Genomic DNA, 17,325 nt, shown 5'->3' with positions numbered 1-17,325 from the left:
ATGCTAGTGCTACTCTGCAAGGGGTGGGGTTGATTTTAGCAATAAAGTACACGTCTTAGCGGGGCACATTGCAAAACCTGACCATCAACAGTGCAAAACCCGACCATCAACATTTATTTGGCAGACCACAGGCTCTAAAATTAGGGCGGGTTGCAGCTTCAGTATTTGCACACACATTGAAGTGAAAAAACTGCAACACAAACAAGAAAACTAGATTTTTTGGTCAGTTATATTTAACAATTTTCAAATTTAAAAATTGGTGTCCCTCAGTTATTCAGCAGTCTTAACAAGAGCAACAAAAAGAGTTGCTAAAGCCACAGATAAGTTTGATCTTCCACTAAAAAAACATGTAAACAAGGTTTTTAAAAGCACAGTTCCAGTAGTTTTTGTTTTTATTAAAAGTCAGCAGCTACAAAAAGTGTAGCTGCTGACTTTTAACCACTTCCTTACTGGGCACATATACCCCTTCCTGACCAGGTGAAATTTCAGCTTGTGACACTGCGTCACTTTAACTGACAATTTACTTGTTGCTATAATAAATAAAAAAAAATAAAATTTTCTCAGTCTAGGCGATACGTATTCTTCTACATATTTTTGGGAAAAAAAAAAAAAAAAAAAAAAAATCGCAAGAAGCGTCTGGTTTGCTCAAAAGTTATTGCGCTTACAAAATAGGGGACAGAATTATTATTATTTATTATTTTTTTTTACTACTAATGGCGGCGATCAGCATTTTTTTCGTGACTGCGACATTATGCGACATTATGGCGGACACATCGGACACTTTTGACACATTTTTGGCGCCATTCACATTTTTACAGCGATCAGTGCTATAAATGTGAAAAAGGGGGGAAATACTGCGCTGATCTTAATATCAAGTGAGCAGCCACACAAACAATATGACAAAAATTGAAAATAAAATAGTGGAAAAATATGCAGCGCTGAAAATTCTTATAAAGAACAAATTATGCATCAATGTAATGATAACACAATGACCTGTGAATGAGTGTCCATTTGAAAAAACCAACACAAAAAGAAAACACAAAGAAAAGAGTCCATCAATAGGGGGTGTATGACCACATCCTCATCATTGGAAAAACGTTCTGCACGGTAGAATCAGAAATAGATGGAATACTCTTACCAGATGACGTGGATCTGCTTGTCAGCGACAACAGATCACAAAGGCATGTAAGGGCTCGGCTCGGCTCTGCTCAGCTGGATGATGGTACAGTAGTAGACTCACCACGGGGTATCCTGTTGGATGGCTGTAAGCCTGGACTGGAACCTCACCGTAGGTGTACTTGCTCCAACTCGAATCCGTGAACAGGAACAGAGGGTCCGATTCTTTAAACGCCAACTGGTGATGCGAACAGTGGTGTCCACTGATGCAAGGTGCACACTGGTATGGAGTTTTGAAAAAACTTTGCATCCAAGCAAGTCATGCAGGGAAGAGAAAGAAAACAATGCTCCGGATGGTGCAGGTAAAAGAGGGTAGGTTTTATTGAAATAAAACCAATAACATGAAAGTGATCACTTCAGTATAAAATTGAATAAAAGCAATATGGGGTGCAGGTATAGCAAGCCCGACGCGTTTCGTCCAAGTGGACTTCAACTGGGGCATCTACCTTCACCCCCATATTGCCACATATATATAATAAAATTGCTTAGTCAAACCGAGTGGGCGGACCAATCAGGTAAGCTCGGTAATTAACCAATCGGATCGGGCAGTACTCCTGACCCAAATGGTTACCAATCATCAATCAAAGCTGATTGATGATTGGTAACCATTTGGGTCAGGAGTACTGCCCGATCCGATTGGTTAATTACCGAGCTTACCTGATTGGTCCGCCCACTCGGTTTGACTAAGCAATTTTATTATATATATGTTGCAATATGGGGGTGAAGGTAGATGCCCCAGTTGAAGTCCACTTGGACGAAACGCGTCGGGCTTGCTATACCTGCACCCCATATTGCTTTTATTCAATTTTATACTGAAGTGATCACTTTCATGTTATTGGTTTTATTTCAATAAAACCTACCCTCTTTTACCTGCACCATCCGGAGCATTGTTTTCTTTCTCTTCCCTGCATGACTTGCTTGGATGCAAAGTTTTTTCAAAACTCCATACCAGTGTGCACCTTGCATCAGTGGACACCACTGTTCGCATCACCAGTTGGCGTTTAAAGAATCGGACCCTCTGTTCCTGTTCACGGATTCGAGTTGGAGCAAGTACACCTACGGTGAGGTTCCAGTCCAGGCTTACAGCCATCCAACAGGATACCCCGTGGTGAGTCTACTACTGTACCATCATCCAGCTGAGCAGAGCCGAGCCGAGCCCTTACATGCCTTTGTGATCTGTTGTCGCTGACAAGCAGATCCACGTCATCTGGTAAGAGTATTCCATCTATTTCTGATTCTACCGTGCAGAAAGTTTTTCCAATGATGAGGATGTGGTCATACACCCCCTATTGATGGACTCTTTTCTTTGTGTTTTCTTTTTGTGTTGGTTTTTTCAAATGGACACTCATTCACAGGTCATTGTGTTATCATTACATTGATGCATAATTTGTTCTTTATAAGAATTTTCAGCGCTGCATATTTTTCCACCAGTGCTATAAATATGCACTAATTACTGTATAAATGTGACTGGCATTGAAGGGGTTAACACTAGGGGGTGAGGAAGGGGTTAAATGTGTACTAACTGTAGGTGGAGGGGGGGTGACTGGGGGAGGTGACCGATCTGTGTCCCTATGTACAAGGGACACAGATCGGTCTCCTCTGTCCCCTGACAGGACATGGATCTCTGTGTTTGCACACAGAGCTCCACGTCTTGTCCATGTAGCCGCCAATCCCGAGTCCCTGGCGGACATCACGGCCGCCAGGCACTCGCATCGCCGGATGCGCGCGCAGGCCGTCTTTTTACGGCCTGTTAGGGATTCATAACCACCCCGCGGCCATATAAAGTCGTACGGCCGTCGTGTAGTGGTTAATAAACACACACGCACCTGTCCCAGGGCCCAGTGATGTGGTCGCCCAAACCCTCGGTTCTCATTCTCTCCACAGTGCCAACATTACAAATGTGGGCACCCAGCTGTGACAGCTTGCGGCTTTACAGCCCGTTATGCAATGGGCATGCGCAAGTAGCGCTGCGCCTCCTCAATGGCTGGGCAATCTTCTGGGATCTGTGATGTGTCCCAGAAGATTGCAGGGAGGGAGGGGAAGAGGAGAACTTCCGCTCGGATCACCTAGGTGGCCCAGGCGGAAGTAGGAGCGGGTACCTGTCAAAACTAGGCACCCCCCCAAAAAATTACATGCCAACCGTGGCTTAGGAGGGGGGTGTAGAGGAGTGCTTAAAGCGAAACTTCCCCTTTTGGGTGGCGCTCCGCTTTAAAGTTCTTAGAATGTAAACATCACTGCTAAAGTTTTACATTAGGCTACGTTTAGACTTGCCTCTAAAATGTGTCGCTCCTCTAAAGAGAGGATCTGCATTTAGACTTTTGAGAGGCAATTGACAGGAACTGAGGAGGCGATGTAATACCCAATTTTTGCCAAACAAGCGTGCAACTGCAAGCATTGCATGTTTTTGTGGGACGTTTCCCATATGCTTGAATGGGTCGCGTTTGTCTGGCATATTACCTGCCGTTCACGATATGTTGGATAGCTTTTACCGTGGGTGTAAAAACAGCTGCTCAACCGGACGTTTTTAACACCCCTGACTGCATGTTGGGGAAAGCAGGAAGTTGCACATGAAAATTGTCAGATCACATTCAACTTTAATAAGAGATCTCTGTGACCAAACTTGTACCTAAATTTTAGAGGGGTGACCCTAGGTGGGGCTGCAGTGTGCTACGTTTGATAAAGTTGGCTGTGATTGGATATCAGTATGCGACTTTCTAATTTCTTGCCGAGTTCATAGAGTGAGGTTGGGCCCCCTGATGTCGGCTCTTGGAGGCTTGGTGCAGCAACATTCCTCTACAAGACGAATGCTGAAGTTACCGTCACAAAGTCAAAAGCATAGCTTATACAATAAGAACAATGGTGAATCAAAGGGGTTGGAAAGGTTTGTTTTTTTATTTTCTAAATAGGTTCCTTTAAGCTAGTGCATTGTTGGTTCACTTACCTTTTCCTTCGATTTCCCTTCTAAATGTTTTTTTTCCTTTGTCTGAATTTATCACTTCCAGTTTCTCCTCAGTAAGCTTGCCCCCATCATCTGGCTGGGGGGGGTTAGTCAACCAGAACAGCTTACTGAGGAGAAAAAGGAAGTGAGAAATTCAGACAAAAAAAAAAGAAAAAAAAACATTTAAAAGGGAAATCAAAGGAAAATGTTAGTGAACCAACAATGCACTAGCTTAAAAAAGGAACCTACCAGTATATACTCGAGTATAAGCCAAGTTTTTCAGCACATTTGTCTTTGCTGAAAACGCCCCCCTCGGCTTATACTCGAGTCACCTTTTTGCGCATGATCTTCTGGAATTTGGGTACCCGGTACCGATCAGCCTTAGGTCCCCTGGAACCCAAACTTGGCACACATGTAGCCCCACTCTTCCTCTACAAATGTGCAAAGTTTATCATCCGGGAGACCTACGGCCGGGGAGCACCGATTTTTAAAACCGGGCACCCCTTCCATAGACTCCAATGTTAAATGGTAATTTCTCTGGCGATTTTGGGGACCCAGTACCGGCCGGTCGTAAATCCCCTGGACCTGGAACTCGGCATACATGTAGCCCTATTTCTCCTCTACAAGTGTACAAAAGTTGTTGTCTGGAGGACTTGCGGCTGGGGAGCACCGGTTTTTCAAAGCCGGGCACCCCTTCCATAGACTCCCATGTTAAACGTCAGTCTAGTCATGGGCACAGTGAGGCATGCAGATGGACACCTAGGCTTATACTCGAGTCAATACGTTTTTCAATTTTTTTGTGGTAAAATTAGGTGCCTCGGCTTATAGTCAGGTCGGCTTATACTTGAGTATATACGGTATTTAGAAGGAAAAAAAAACAAAAAAAAAAAACACACCTTTACAACCCCTTTAACCCCCATTGGAAATAGGACTAAACATGTCAATGTTTAAAGTGTTGAGAAGCTGCTAATCTGACAGAAGAGATAATACTGTATAAATGATATGAGCAGAGTCAAAGAGAATTCAAAACTTAACCATACCTCAATGCTGATGTTATGTGATCAACTTTCAGACTGGATTCTATGGAATCAAATGTAACTGTACACAAAACCTAAAGAAAAAACATAATCAGTGAGGACTAAAATAAATGATCGCAAACGTCAATGTATGAATATACAGCAATATAGACAAAGTCTACGTTTCTTCTATGTATGCTTTACAGTTCATGCCTAGTGAATAGATTAAGGGCCGTTCACACCACTTGCACGGGAACGTGCTTCTTCCTTTAGAGGTGTGCAGGTGCCCTAAACCAGGGTTTGACAAATTTGCTTGGAATCTAGGAGCCAGCTAAAAAAGTTAGGAGCCAAAAAACGCACCCCGTCCCGACGAGCTTGCGCCCAGAAGCGAAAACATACGTGAGCAGCGCCCGCATATGTAAACGGTGTTCAAACCACACATGTGAGATATCGCCGCGATTGGTAGAGCGAGAGCAATAATTCTAGCCCTAGACCTCCAACTCAAAACGTGCAACCTGTAGATTTTTTTTTTTTTAAACGTCGCCTCTGAAGATTTTAAAGGGTAAAAGTTTGTCGGCATTCCACAAGCGGACGCAATTTTGAAGCGTGACATGTTGGGTATCAATTTACTCGGCGTAACATTATCTTTCATAATATTTTAAAAAAAGGGGATAACTTTACTGTTGTCTTATTTTTTAATTAAAAAAAAAAAAGTGTAATTTTTTCCCAAAAAAGTGTGCTTGTAAGACCGCTGCGCAAATACGGCGTGACAGAAAGTATTGCAACGATCGCCATTTTATTCTCTAGGGTGTTAGGATGAAAAAAATATATATAATGTTTGGGGGTTCTAATTAGAGGGAAGATGATGGCAGTGAAAAATGACATTAGAATTGCTCTTTAACTTGTAATGCTTAACTTGTAATACCAACGGCCACCACCAGATGGCGCCAGCTCACATATGGTGGTAATAACTTGTAATACCAACGGCTCACCACCAGATGGCGCCAGCTCACAAAAAAAAAAAAAATAATAATAATGGCTGCGTTCAGAGAACATTCTCCATTTTTTCAATTTTTTTGAAAAGCCTATGGTGTTTAAAACACACCCAAAAAACTCCACCTGATGCAGAAAAAATGTGCACACACATAAAGAGTGAAATACAAAAACGTGCAGACGAGTGCTACGTCAAATGGTCCTCCTGTGAGGAAGGACCTGACCCTGATCCCCCGGGGCGTTAGGCTCCAGACGGGGACTGGGGACTGAGGTACTCAAGTGGTCCGTGCAACCGAAGCCGTCACGAACCCCATTCCTTGGAGGGTCTGCAGAAACAGAACCCTCCCAGTACTAGGTGGGGCTCCCCCGAAGGGAGACCCCATGAGAGCAGGTGAACTAAGCCAGAAGGCTATGTCCACCTACTCCAAAGACATTCAGGGCTGGCCCGAGGACCGGCACCCTACTAATCACACAGTAAACATAATGTGCACAAACAAAAAAAGACAAAGTGACGCACACGGGAATAAATAAAAAGAAAGTAGGGGAGAAGAAAGATGAGGGAGAGTGAAAGTGAGCCATCGTGCAGTACGATGGCTGGCCCTCTGGCCAGGAATCAAAAATTCCTCTGGTCCTGACCAAAAGGCCTGGCCCTAGAGGCAGGTGTAAAAAAGTGGTATGGTGATGTGACCAAGGTGCCAAAAAGCAAAAGTTTTTGTAAAAACACTAGTGTAATTACGGAACCCCTGGACTGCCACTCCAGGGGCACATCACCATAGGCTTTTCAACGAGCCCTGACCAACAGCCCAGACAGTCACAGCCCCCTCCCCTACCAGGAAGGAACGAGAGCTCTGGGAGAAAGCCTGAGCATACAAGACTCCCCCGTCGCCTCTTTCGCTCCCTACCTAATTATATTCGAGAGGTACTAGCTGATTCTACGGCCCCCCCTTAACAATAGGGTGAGGCCAACGTTCACTCTCGAAAAACTGGCAAGGTTAGGAACTGCATCAAATCCAGGCCAGAAGGCCAGGGATCCCGGCCCCTCAGCTTTGACCGCATGTTTCTCCGTCCAAATCAGAAGGCTTTCACCTCCAAGCCAGCACGTTCTGCATCTGCCACCACAATCCTTTTCCACCTCGGCGTGTACCAAGGACGGTTAGCATAGCGCCCCCTACTGGCAACTGATAAGAACAGATACTACACTTGATCTTAGCCAAAAGGCCGAGAAGCATTTTTTCAATGAAGTGTTCGCCGAGTGGACTAGGTGAAGAGGCGGGGTGGTAACATCATAATCTCCACCTCACCCAGTCAGAGAATGCTTTGCATTCATTGAGAGAATGAGGTGTTTTCTGAATGGTGCCAATGCCAAACGAGCGACCTTCTGTACACAGGAAGGTAATTATGCAAATATTTGCATACCTAAACTTCAGCTTCAAGAATCTCCCACTTTGACTCCTTTCACACTGGGGTACTTTGCAGGCGCTATAACGCTAAAAATAACGCCTGCAAAGCGCCCTGAAAGAGCAGCTGCTGTCTCGCCAGTGTAAAATCCCAGAGGGCTTTCACACTGGAGCGGTGCGCTAGCAGGACGGTAAAAAAAGTCCTACTAGTAGCATCTTTGGAGCGGTGAAGGAACAGTGTGTATACCGCTCCTACCCATTGGAATGAATGGGCACTGCGGCTATACAGCCGGCAAAGCGATGCAGGTGGTTTTAACCCTTTCTCAGACGCTAGCGGAGGTTAAAAGCGTCCCGCTATCGGCCGAATACCCCCCGCAAATACGACGTATTTGAAAAATAGCAGCGCTTTACTGCCGACGTTCCAGTGTGATAGGGGCCTTTTTCATATACTATATCAGAGGTCCTTGCTGCTTTGCTAAAATTGATCAGATCTTTAATCCCACAATGCACTGCTACAGTATACACCACCTCACATTTTCATAAATAATTTTAATATATCTGTTCATGTAACACAAGAAATTACACTTTCCTACAATGTTGTGTAGTGAGTGTACATCCTGTACAACAGTGTAAATTTGCTGTCCGCTCAAAATAACTCAACACACAGCCATTAATGTCTAAACCACTGGCAACAAAAGTGAGTACACCCCTAAGTGAAAATGTCCAAATTGGGCCTAAAGTTTGAATATTTTGTGTGGCCACCATTTATTTCCAGCACTGCCTTAACTCTCTTGGGCATGGAGTTCACCAGAGCTTTACAGGTTCCCACTGGAGTCCTCTTCTACTCCTCCATGAGGAGATGACGGAGCTGGTGGATGTTAGAGACCTTGCGCTCCTCCACCTTCCATTTGAGGATGCCCCACAGATGCTCAATAGGGTTTAGGTCTGGAGATATGCTTGGCAAGTCCATCATCTTTACCCTCAGCTTCTGACAAGGCAGTGGTTGTCTTGGAGGTGTGTTTGGGGTCGTTATGTTGGAATTCTGCTCTGCGGCCCAGTCTCTGAAGGGCGGGGATCATGCTCTGCTTCAGTATGTCACAGTACATGTTGACATTCATGGTTCCCTCAATGAACTGTAGCTCCCAGTGCCAAGAGCATGCATGCAGCCCCAGACCATGGCATCCCCCCCACCATGCTTGACTGTAGGCAAGACACACTTGTCTTTGTACTCCTCACCTGGCTGCCGCCACACACGCTTGACACCATCTGAACCAAATACGTTTATCTTGGTCTCATAAGACCACAGGACAGGATTCCAGTAATCCATGTGCTTAGTCTGCTTGTCTAAAGCAAACTGTTTGCGGGCTTTCTTGTACATCATCTTTAGATCCATTTTCCAAAGACAACCTCTGGATATGACCCTGAGCACGTGCACGTGACTTCTTTGGTCGACCATGGCGAGGCCTGTTCTGAGTGGAACCTGTCCTGTTATACCGCTGTATGGTCTTGGCCACCATGCTGCAGCTCAGTTTCTGGGTCTTGGCAATCTTCTTATAGCCTATGCCATCTTTATGTAGAGCAACAATTATTTTTATTCAGATCCTCAGTTCTTTGCCATGAGGTGCCATGTTGAACTTTTCAGTGACCAGTAAGAGGAGTGATAACGCCAAAATTAACACACCGGAGACCTTGTAACACCAATGAGTCACATGACACCAGGGAAAAAAAAAATGGCTAATTGGGCCCAATTTATTGAGTTATTTTGAGGGGGACAGCAAAAATGTACATTTCTTCAGTGTTGTCACATGAAAAGATGTAATAAAATATTTACAAAAATGTGAGGCGTACTCACTTTTCTGAAATACTGTATGTTAATGGTGAGGGAGGGATAATTGTTAACCACATGCCCAACGTGCCAATTCTGACATTTTTCATATGCATGAAACTATTTTTTTTTTTATACATATTAATCTAGAACCCCCAAACATTTTCTAAAAGCAAATGCCCTGGAAAATAAAATGGTGGCTGTTGCATTTTCTTTATGTCACATGATATTTGTGCAGAAGTTTATAAAAATGTTCAGGAGAAATACACTTTAATGAATTTTAGTGCATACAAACACAAAATAACACAGATTTTTTGGGTTAAAATATAAAAGATGTTACGCCAAGTAAATCGATACCAAACATGTCACAGTTTAAAACTGCATGCCTGTAGAATGGAGACAAACTACAGTAGAGTAAATTATTAATAAGCAAAGCTTTAAAAGGCCTTTACAGGTAACTCGTTTAAAGTTAAGCAGGTCTGGTGCTAGAAATATTGCTTACACTGACAATCAAAGGGATATCTCACGTGTGTGATGCAATCACCGTTTATATATGCTTGCAGGATCTATGTGCGCATTTGCATGTGAGCACGGGGGGGGGGGGGGGTGCATAAAAATGTTTTTTCCTAAATCTATTATACAATTTTTTTTTGCCACAAGGGCTGAACAACATCCCTTGTGATAGCAGTGACAGGTACAGTTTACTGAGAGATCTGGAGTCTATTAGACCCAGGATCTCTATGTCCTCCAAAGCAGCCAAACAGATTGGTTAAACATGAATCAGACCACCCCCCCGACACAGCTCAATGCATCCAAAAACTGACAGCTACTTCCGCTAAAATGGAGTATTGTGCGGGGAGTATGAACAAGCCCTCAAAGCAGAACTAAATCCACTGATCTTTAGTGTGTCCAAAAAAAAAAAAAAAATACATTTAAAACTTGTCTTTGGTAATAACCGTCAGTTATCAGTGAGCTTATGTCAGCCCATAATAATTATTCAAATTTATATCTCTAACCTTCATATACATGTAATTTGCAACACATGACAAATATGGGCAGCATATTTAACCACTTCCTGACTGCCGCATGTACATTTACGTCAGCAGAATGGCACGGACAGGCACATTGGCGTACCTGTACGTCCCTGCCTAGACGTGGGTCGGGGGTCCGATCGGGACCCCCCCCCCCCGGTACATGCGGCGGTTCCCGTGGCTTCAGGAGCAATCCGGGACGAGGGCGCGGCTATTCGTTTCTAGCCGCCCCCTCGCGATCGCTCCCCAGAGCTGAAGAACGGGGAGAGCCGTATGTAAACACGGCTTCCCCGTGCTTCACTGTGACGGCTGCATCGATCGAGTGATCCCTTTTATAGGGAGACTCGATCGATGACGTCAGTCCTACAGCCACACCCCCCTACAGTTGTAAACACACACTAGGTGAACCCTAACTCCTACAGCGCCCCCTGTGGTTAACTCCCAAACTGCAACTGTCATTTTCACAATAAACAATGCAATTTAAATGCATTTTTTGCTGTGAAAATGACAATGGTCCCAAAAATGTGTCAAAATTGTCCGAAGTGTCCGCCATAATGTCGCAGTCACGAAAAAAATCGCTAATCGCCGCCATTAGTAGTAAAAAAAAAAAAAAAAATAACAAAATAGGGGATAGCTTTATTAACGCTATAAATTTTGCGCAAACCAATCGATAAACGCTTCTTGCGATTTTTTTTACCAAAAATAGGTAGAAGAAAAAACATTTTTTATATATGTTTTTGGGGGATATTTATTATAGCAAAAAGTAAAAAATATTGCATTTTTTTCAAAATTGTCCTCTATTTTTGTTTATAGCGCAAAAAAAAAAAAAAAAAAAAAAAAACGCAGAGGTGATCAAATACCACCAAATGTAAGCTCTATTTGTGGGGAAAAAAGGACGCCAATTTTGTTTGGGAGCCACGTCGCATGACCGCGCAATTGTCTGTTAAAGCGACGCTGTGCCGAATTGTAAAAACCCCTTGGGTCATTTAGCAGCATATTGGTCCGGTCCTTAAGTGGTTAATACAACAAGTTTTTAATAAAAACACAGATTTGGAGGTCATCTTTCATGACAAAATGCTATTTTCGTGTTTCACAAACACCCATTTGTGCACAATAATTTATTATTACTGCTTTTCATACCAAAATATGTTCTGAATCGCTATTCTAGCTTTTTATTTCCCTATGCGCCAATTTAACAATCTACTTACCTTAGGTTATATATTTATTATTTGGCGTTATTAGCATAAAAAATGTATTTTATTTTTGTATTGCATTTTATTTTATAATCTATTCATGCCACCCCCTCTGTTATACAACATTATGGGGTTGATTTACGAAAGGAAAATCCACTTTGCACTACAAGTGCACTTGGAAGTGCAGTCGCTGTAGATCTGAGGGGTAGATCTGAAATGAGGGGAAGCTCTGCTGATTTTTGTCAGGCAATCATGTGCAAGCTAAAATGCTGTTTTTTTATTTTCCTTGCATGTCCCCCTCAGAGCTACAGCCACTGCACTTCCAAGTGCACTTGTAGTGCAAAGTGGATTTGCCTTTTGTAAATGACCCCCTATGTGTCCTAGTGTCCGATCTATATAAAGAAAAAAAAAATGCAGATTACAACTTATATCAAAGCATCTTCCGGCGCTCACATCACTCCCGCGGTCAGCCAGAGAGGAGAGAGCCAAGGAGTCACGTAAGCGCCAGGAGACACTCTGAAATAAAAAGGTATAATCCGAGAAAGGCTGCGGATGACAGAGGCACGTAAACTGACAACGGGGTCAGGGCTCAGCAACCATGAAAAACGTGGTCAGTTTACAGAGGGGAGGGTATAGCCAGGCAGGATCAGCCAGGTGTTACAGGGGGCCAAACTTACACAGCATAAGCACTGTGCTGTGTAACATGCTTTAAAGGGAAACAGATATATTTATTTTTATGGTAGAAAACAGTTTAAGTTTGGAAAGTTTTGCATTTTTTGCCATACTCCTGCCATTTACTTCCCTCTACTGTTCTTGTCCCAGGCACCTTGGTAAATGGGCTGTACACACTGTACTGTACACATAATGTATGCGTCCAAGAAAAGGAACAAACCTGGCAAACAAAGGAGTTATACTGGTACCTGGGTTTGGCCACGCTGGAATAACGCAGAGCCATGGAGAGGTTTAAAAAGATCCACTTCACAGCTGATATTCCGGAGTGATGTAAGGTCTCGGCCATCACACCTTTCATTGAAAAAAAAGGGAGAGGGAATATTACAAGGCGATATTTGTCATCTGTATGAATGGAGAGCTTATAGAATTCAGGCACAATACCTTCTGTATTCATTCAAAACTTTGCTTCGGAAAACGTCTTTGGACACAACACTGAAAGACTCCATTATTTCAAATGGATCAGCTTCTGGGAATTTGTCTACAAAACAAAAACACGGACACTGGCTGCTTGTAAACCATGCAGTAATCGAGATTCAGATTAACCACTTGGGCACTTTCACCCCCTTCCAGCCCAATTTTCAGCTTTCAGAGCTGTCACATTATGAAGGACAATTGCGCGGTCCAGTAACACTGTACAAAAAACCTTTTTATTATATATATATATATTTTTTTTATTTTTTTTTTTTGAGACAGATAGCGCTTTCTTTTGGTGGTATTTAATGACCACAGTTTTTTTGGTTTGCTAAACAAAACGAAAAAAGTTTTTTTCCGTTATAAAACGTAAATAAGTATTTATTCTCTGTCACCGATGTGCGCTGATGAACACCAGAATTTCTTTTGGGCGACAGGCATTCCGTGATTTTGCTGCGATTTGTCAGGTGACAGACGTTACAAAAATCACGCCACGATTGATGTGCCATTGATAGTAACAGGATCGCAAGCATGTCCCGCGTTTTGCGGCGATTCCAAGCAAGATCTGGAACGCCTAGGTGTAAACGGAGCCTTAGTGTTCCCCACAGATAGAAAATTGAGGGGTGTTAAATCCGGAGAACATGGAGAGAGAATTCAACAGCACCTCTATGTCCTATCCAACGTCCTAGCAGAACGTCATTGAGATGGTAGGGAGTGCGCCATCTTGTTGGAGGTAAAATTGCTTATCTGCATAAACCGCATGAACGGCAAGCAACATGATGGCGTCAATGGTGCGACTACAGACATCTTTAGAGAAAACATAATACACATGGCTGCCATAATTCAATTTGGGTTTAAAAAAAAAAAAAAAAGCAGAGATAACTTTTAAACTAAGTGTATATACATTACAAAAAAAAAAAAATGAGACAAAGATATAATAATTTCAGAACTTTTTCCAACTTTAATGTGACCTATAAATTGTACAACTCAACTGAAGCACAAACTGACATTTTTCTAAGGTCAGTACACACCTGCCATCATTTAAAGTTCCTCTGATTAACCCAAAATAATATAATAGGCTAATCTGATTTTTGCCAGCCCTCTGCTTTGTAGATGGACAAGCTTTAGAGCAGGGATCCTCAAACTACGGCCCTCCAGCTGTTGCGGAACTACACATCCCATGAGGCATTGTAAAACTCTGACATTCACAGACATGACTAGGCATGATGGGAATTGTAGTTCCTGAACAATTGGAGGGCCATAGTTTGAAGACCCATGCTTTAGAGCAGGGATATGCAATTAGCGGACCTCCAGATGTTGCCAAACTACAATTCCCATCATGCCCCTGCCTCTGGGTGTCATGCTTGATGCTGTCAGAGTCTCGCTATGCCTCATGGGACTTGTAGTTTGGCAACAGCTGGAGGTCCGCTAATTGCATATCCTGCTTTAGAGCTTCTGCCTCGAAAAGGACCACACTAATGGTGGACAGAACAGAAAGCACATTCACCATGTGCTTGTAGGAGGCAGGCAAATACCCATAGCTACCAATACCCAAAAAGAGGACCTTCTCCGAAGGGCAACCCCACACTGTGCCTCCCCACAGTATGGGTATGGTAGGAAGAAGAGATATAGACAAAAACTAATCAACCTACCTTGGAGCCAGCTACCAGATTCATAGCAGGTGTCACAGCAGAATCAGACTGCATGGTGTAGCTTTGTCAACCAGATGAAGTCTGCTGCAATACTCCTGGGACGATCCAGATCTACCTACTGCTCCAACGATCCAGATCTACCTACTGCTCCAATGATCCAGATCTACCTACTGCTTCACCCCCCACCTGTTTGCCCTCCCTCCCTCTTGTCTGTGGACAATGGCACCAGGGTACACTCACAAGTCCACCATATTGTGGTCCGTTCAGGGGGACCTGCAGCAAAGCAGACTGCATTGGTTCTGGCCTATGCACAATAGCTCACCTGCCATGCGCCCCTCTAATCTGGAAGTAATCAGGGACTCTGGATGCCTCTATTTCAGCCTCACTGATCCCTGGGGGGTGGCCTGCTCCAGCCATGCAGCTCTCCCTGCAAAAAAGTAGCCAAGATCCATCCATATCAATCAGCAGCCAAGATCAGGAGCTCAGTTCAGCTCAGTCAACTAAGGACATGGAACTTGACTAAATGCAAGCAAGGGAGGGGATCCACTAGAGCCTCAGTGCCCACGGGAATAGCTGCTTCTCCTCTGGCAGAGAAGAAACCTTGGGGAAAACCCAAAAGGTTATGGGGAGGAAGGTCCCACGGCTAGGATACTTACAAAAGCAGCCTAGAAAACCCTAGATATGCGACCCCTCCATGTCCACTGTCGCAGAATTATGGGGAAGCATATACAGGGAGGCTCCTGCAACTAGCACGAAGGCCCGAGGAAAACCTAACAAACCATTTAGATGTTCCTGCTAGGCCGGAGGAAACAAATACAGAGGACACTAGATGGCTGTGCTCTTTTATTTGATTGTGGATGATGCGATTCCTGTGCTGTTCTAAAAGATGAAATGGGAAAAAGTAGCTGCTCAAACAGGAGTATCATGTGAAAGAGGCCTTATGCTTAATGGGGCAAAAAAATAAAAACTCACTGCATTCTTTTGTTGCAGCTTCTCCATTGAAGTCTATTGAACCAAAAATGCATAGTTTTGCTTTAAAGAAAGGTCCATGACCCTTTCCAAAAACGCAGCATCTGAAAAAAGCATAGATGTGAACGTGCTCCTTAGGAAACCATGTTAAATGGACTGTAGTGCGTTTCTACAAAAAAAAAAAAAACCCCATTAGGTGTGAACCGAGTCTTGGACGCCTTTTCTTTTTTTTTTTTAATAGTGAAATGGGAGGAAAAAAGGGATTATTCATGCCAGAGACAGGCTTCCACATTTCCCAACAGCAGCTACATGTTTTCTTAATGCTGGGTTCCATTAAAGCTGAATTCCAGGAATTCAGTCACTTTGTAAAAAGTGCAGGCAAACTATGTTAATCCAAGACAGTGCATGAAATCTATTGAACTTATCACTTATTTACATTGGACAGGTTTAGGGCTCTGCCACAGCATACACGGACACTTAAGGCTGTGAGAGGAGAGAGAGGTGCCCACAGAGCAGCTATGCTTGTCCCTCCCCCTCTGCTGCCCATTCCAAGAAGCCTTTGTATTTTGTGAATGAGTTCACATAATACAAAGGCCTCTGCGATTGGGCACGAGGAGGGGAGGGGCTGGCATAGCAGCTGCATCAACTTAAATGGTAAAGATGCTTAGACCTGAAGCATCAGCATCGGGCTCGTGAAAATACAGTGATGGCTGTCTTTTGGGAGTGTAATAAAAAAAACTGTCAGATATACATAATAGGAGATAAGCCCCAGCGAGATCATGGACCTCCTTGGACTTAAATCATAGTGTGCTTTCACCTTTTTACAGAGGAGCTGAATTCCTGGAATAAAGCTTTAAACAAATCACAGCACATCACCTATGGACCCGTTTAAACTTCAATGCAACCAATAAAGCTTCTCTCCCACCTGGATGTACAGTACTAAAAACACGTTCGGTTAGCGGTGTGCGTCAGTGAATGCCTCAATTCAAGAACATTTGCGGATCTAGTTATACCTCTTAGAACTTCTTCTGTTTCAAGTCTGATTTTGTTCACAGCTTCATCTCTAGAGATCTAAAGAGAAGACAAGAAGATAAAACATACATTGACATAGTAAATATATAACCTGCTTGAACTTTAAGTGGAATTAAACCTTAAAGCGGAGTTCCGGCCACAATTTCACTTTTTAAATATAAATACCCCTGTAATACACAAGCTTAATGTATTCTAGTAAAGTTAGTCTGTAAACTAAGGTCCGTTTTGTTAGGTTGTTACAGCATTTAGACACTTTATAAAATAGAAATTGACTGGGGCCATCTTAAGTGTGGGCATCATGAAGCCAGACTGTATGACTTCCTGGATTTCAGCCTTGCAGATCTCGCACATGCTCAGTGCTGGACAAGCAGTGTAATAGGTTTCAGATCAGGTTTCAGCACCTGTACTGTCCAAGTCACATGATTCATTGAGACTGGGGAGTGCACAGACTCCTGGAAAGTTACACCCACTACATTCCCAGGAGTCTGTGCGGTGTAGGTTAGGAAGCTTAAGCACCTAGGTGCAGGAAGAGGGAAGATTAACTATTCTGCCTAGCAACAACACTTTGAAGGCATCTAAACAAAAAAAAATTTTTCTTAAAGGACTAATGATTTTTTTTTTTAAAAACTACTGATGTAATGTTATATTTATGGGTGGAACTCCACTTTAAAGACGAACTCCACTTTTGTAGAGAAGAAAAAATTCACCTCTGGGTGATCTTTGTACATTACAAGGATTTTTTTTTAACAAACTTTGGTAGATTCCTACCTTTTGTTGTTTTTAAAGCAGTGGTCTCCAAACTGCGGCTCGAGGGCCAGATGTGGCCCTTTGCTTGCCTTTATCCGGCCCTTGGGGCAATATCTCTCCCACTGATACGAGACACTATTCTGCCATCTGACACAGACAGTGAAGCACCATTTCTCCCACTACCACCACTAATGGGGCACTATTCCTTCCTAT

At 43.3% G+C, this 17,325-nt stretch overlaps 1 protein-coding gene and 1 pseudogene across 1 annotated transcript in view; both read right to left on the bottom strand.

The window, feature by feature from the left end:
• Window positions 1–17,325, bottom strand: part of PNPT1 (polyribonucleotide nucleotidyltransferase 1) — a 94,287-nt gene that overhangs the window by 38,149 nt on the left and 38,813 nt on the right. Inside the window, exons 11-14 of the mRNA XM_040351158.1 lie at window positions 16,347–16,404; window positions 12,683–12,779; window positions 12,490–12,592; window positions 5,155–5,225 (exon numbers count right to left, since the gene is read on the bottom strand). Coding sequence (XP_040207092.1) covers window positions 5,155–5,225; window positions 12,490–12,592; window positions 12,683–12,779; window positions 16,347–16,404 — 329 coding nt within the window. The remainder of the gene's footprint in view (window positions 1–5,154; window positions 5,226–12,489; window positions 12,593–12,682; window positions 12,780–16,346; window positions 16,405–17,325) is intronic.
• LOC120938702 lies at window positions 7,198–7,353 on the bottom strand (annotated as a pseudogene).

The sequence above is a fragment of the Rana temporaria genome, chromosome 4 (genome assembly GCF_905171775.1).
Source record: "Rana temporaria chromosome 4, aRanTem1.1, whole genome shotgun sequence".
NCBI lineage: Eukaryota > Metazoa > Chordata > Amphibia > Anura > Ranidae > Rana > Rana temporaria.
Note: the sequence above shows the minus strand (reverse complement) of the source record. Positions and strands in the feature narration are given on the sequence as shown.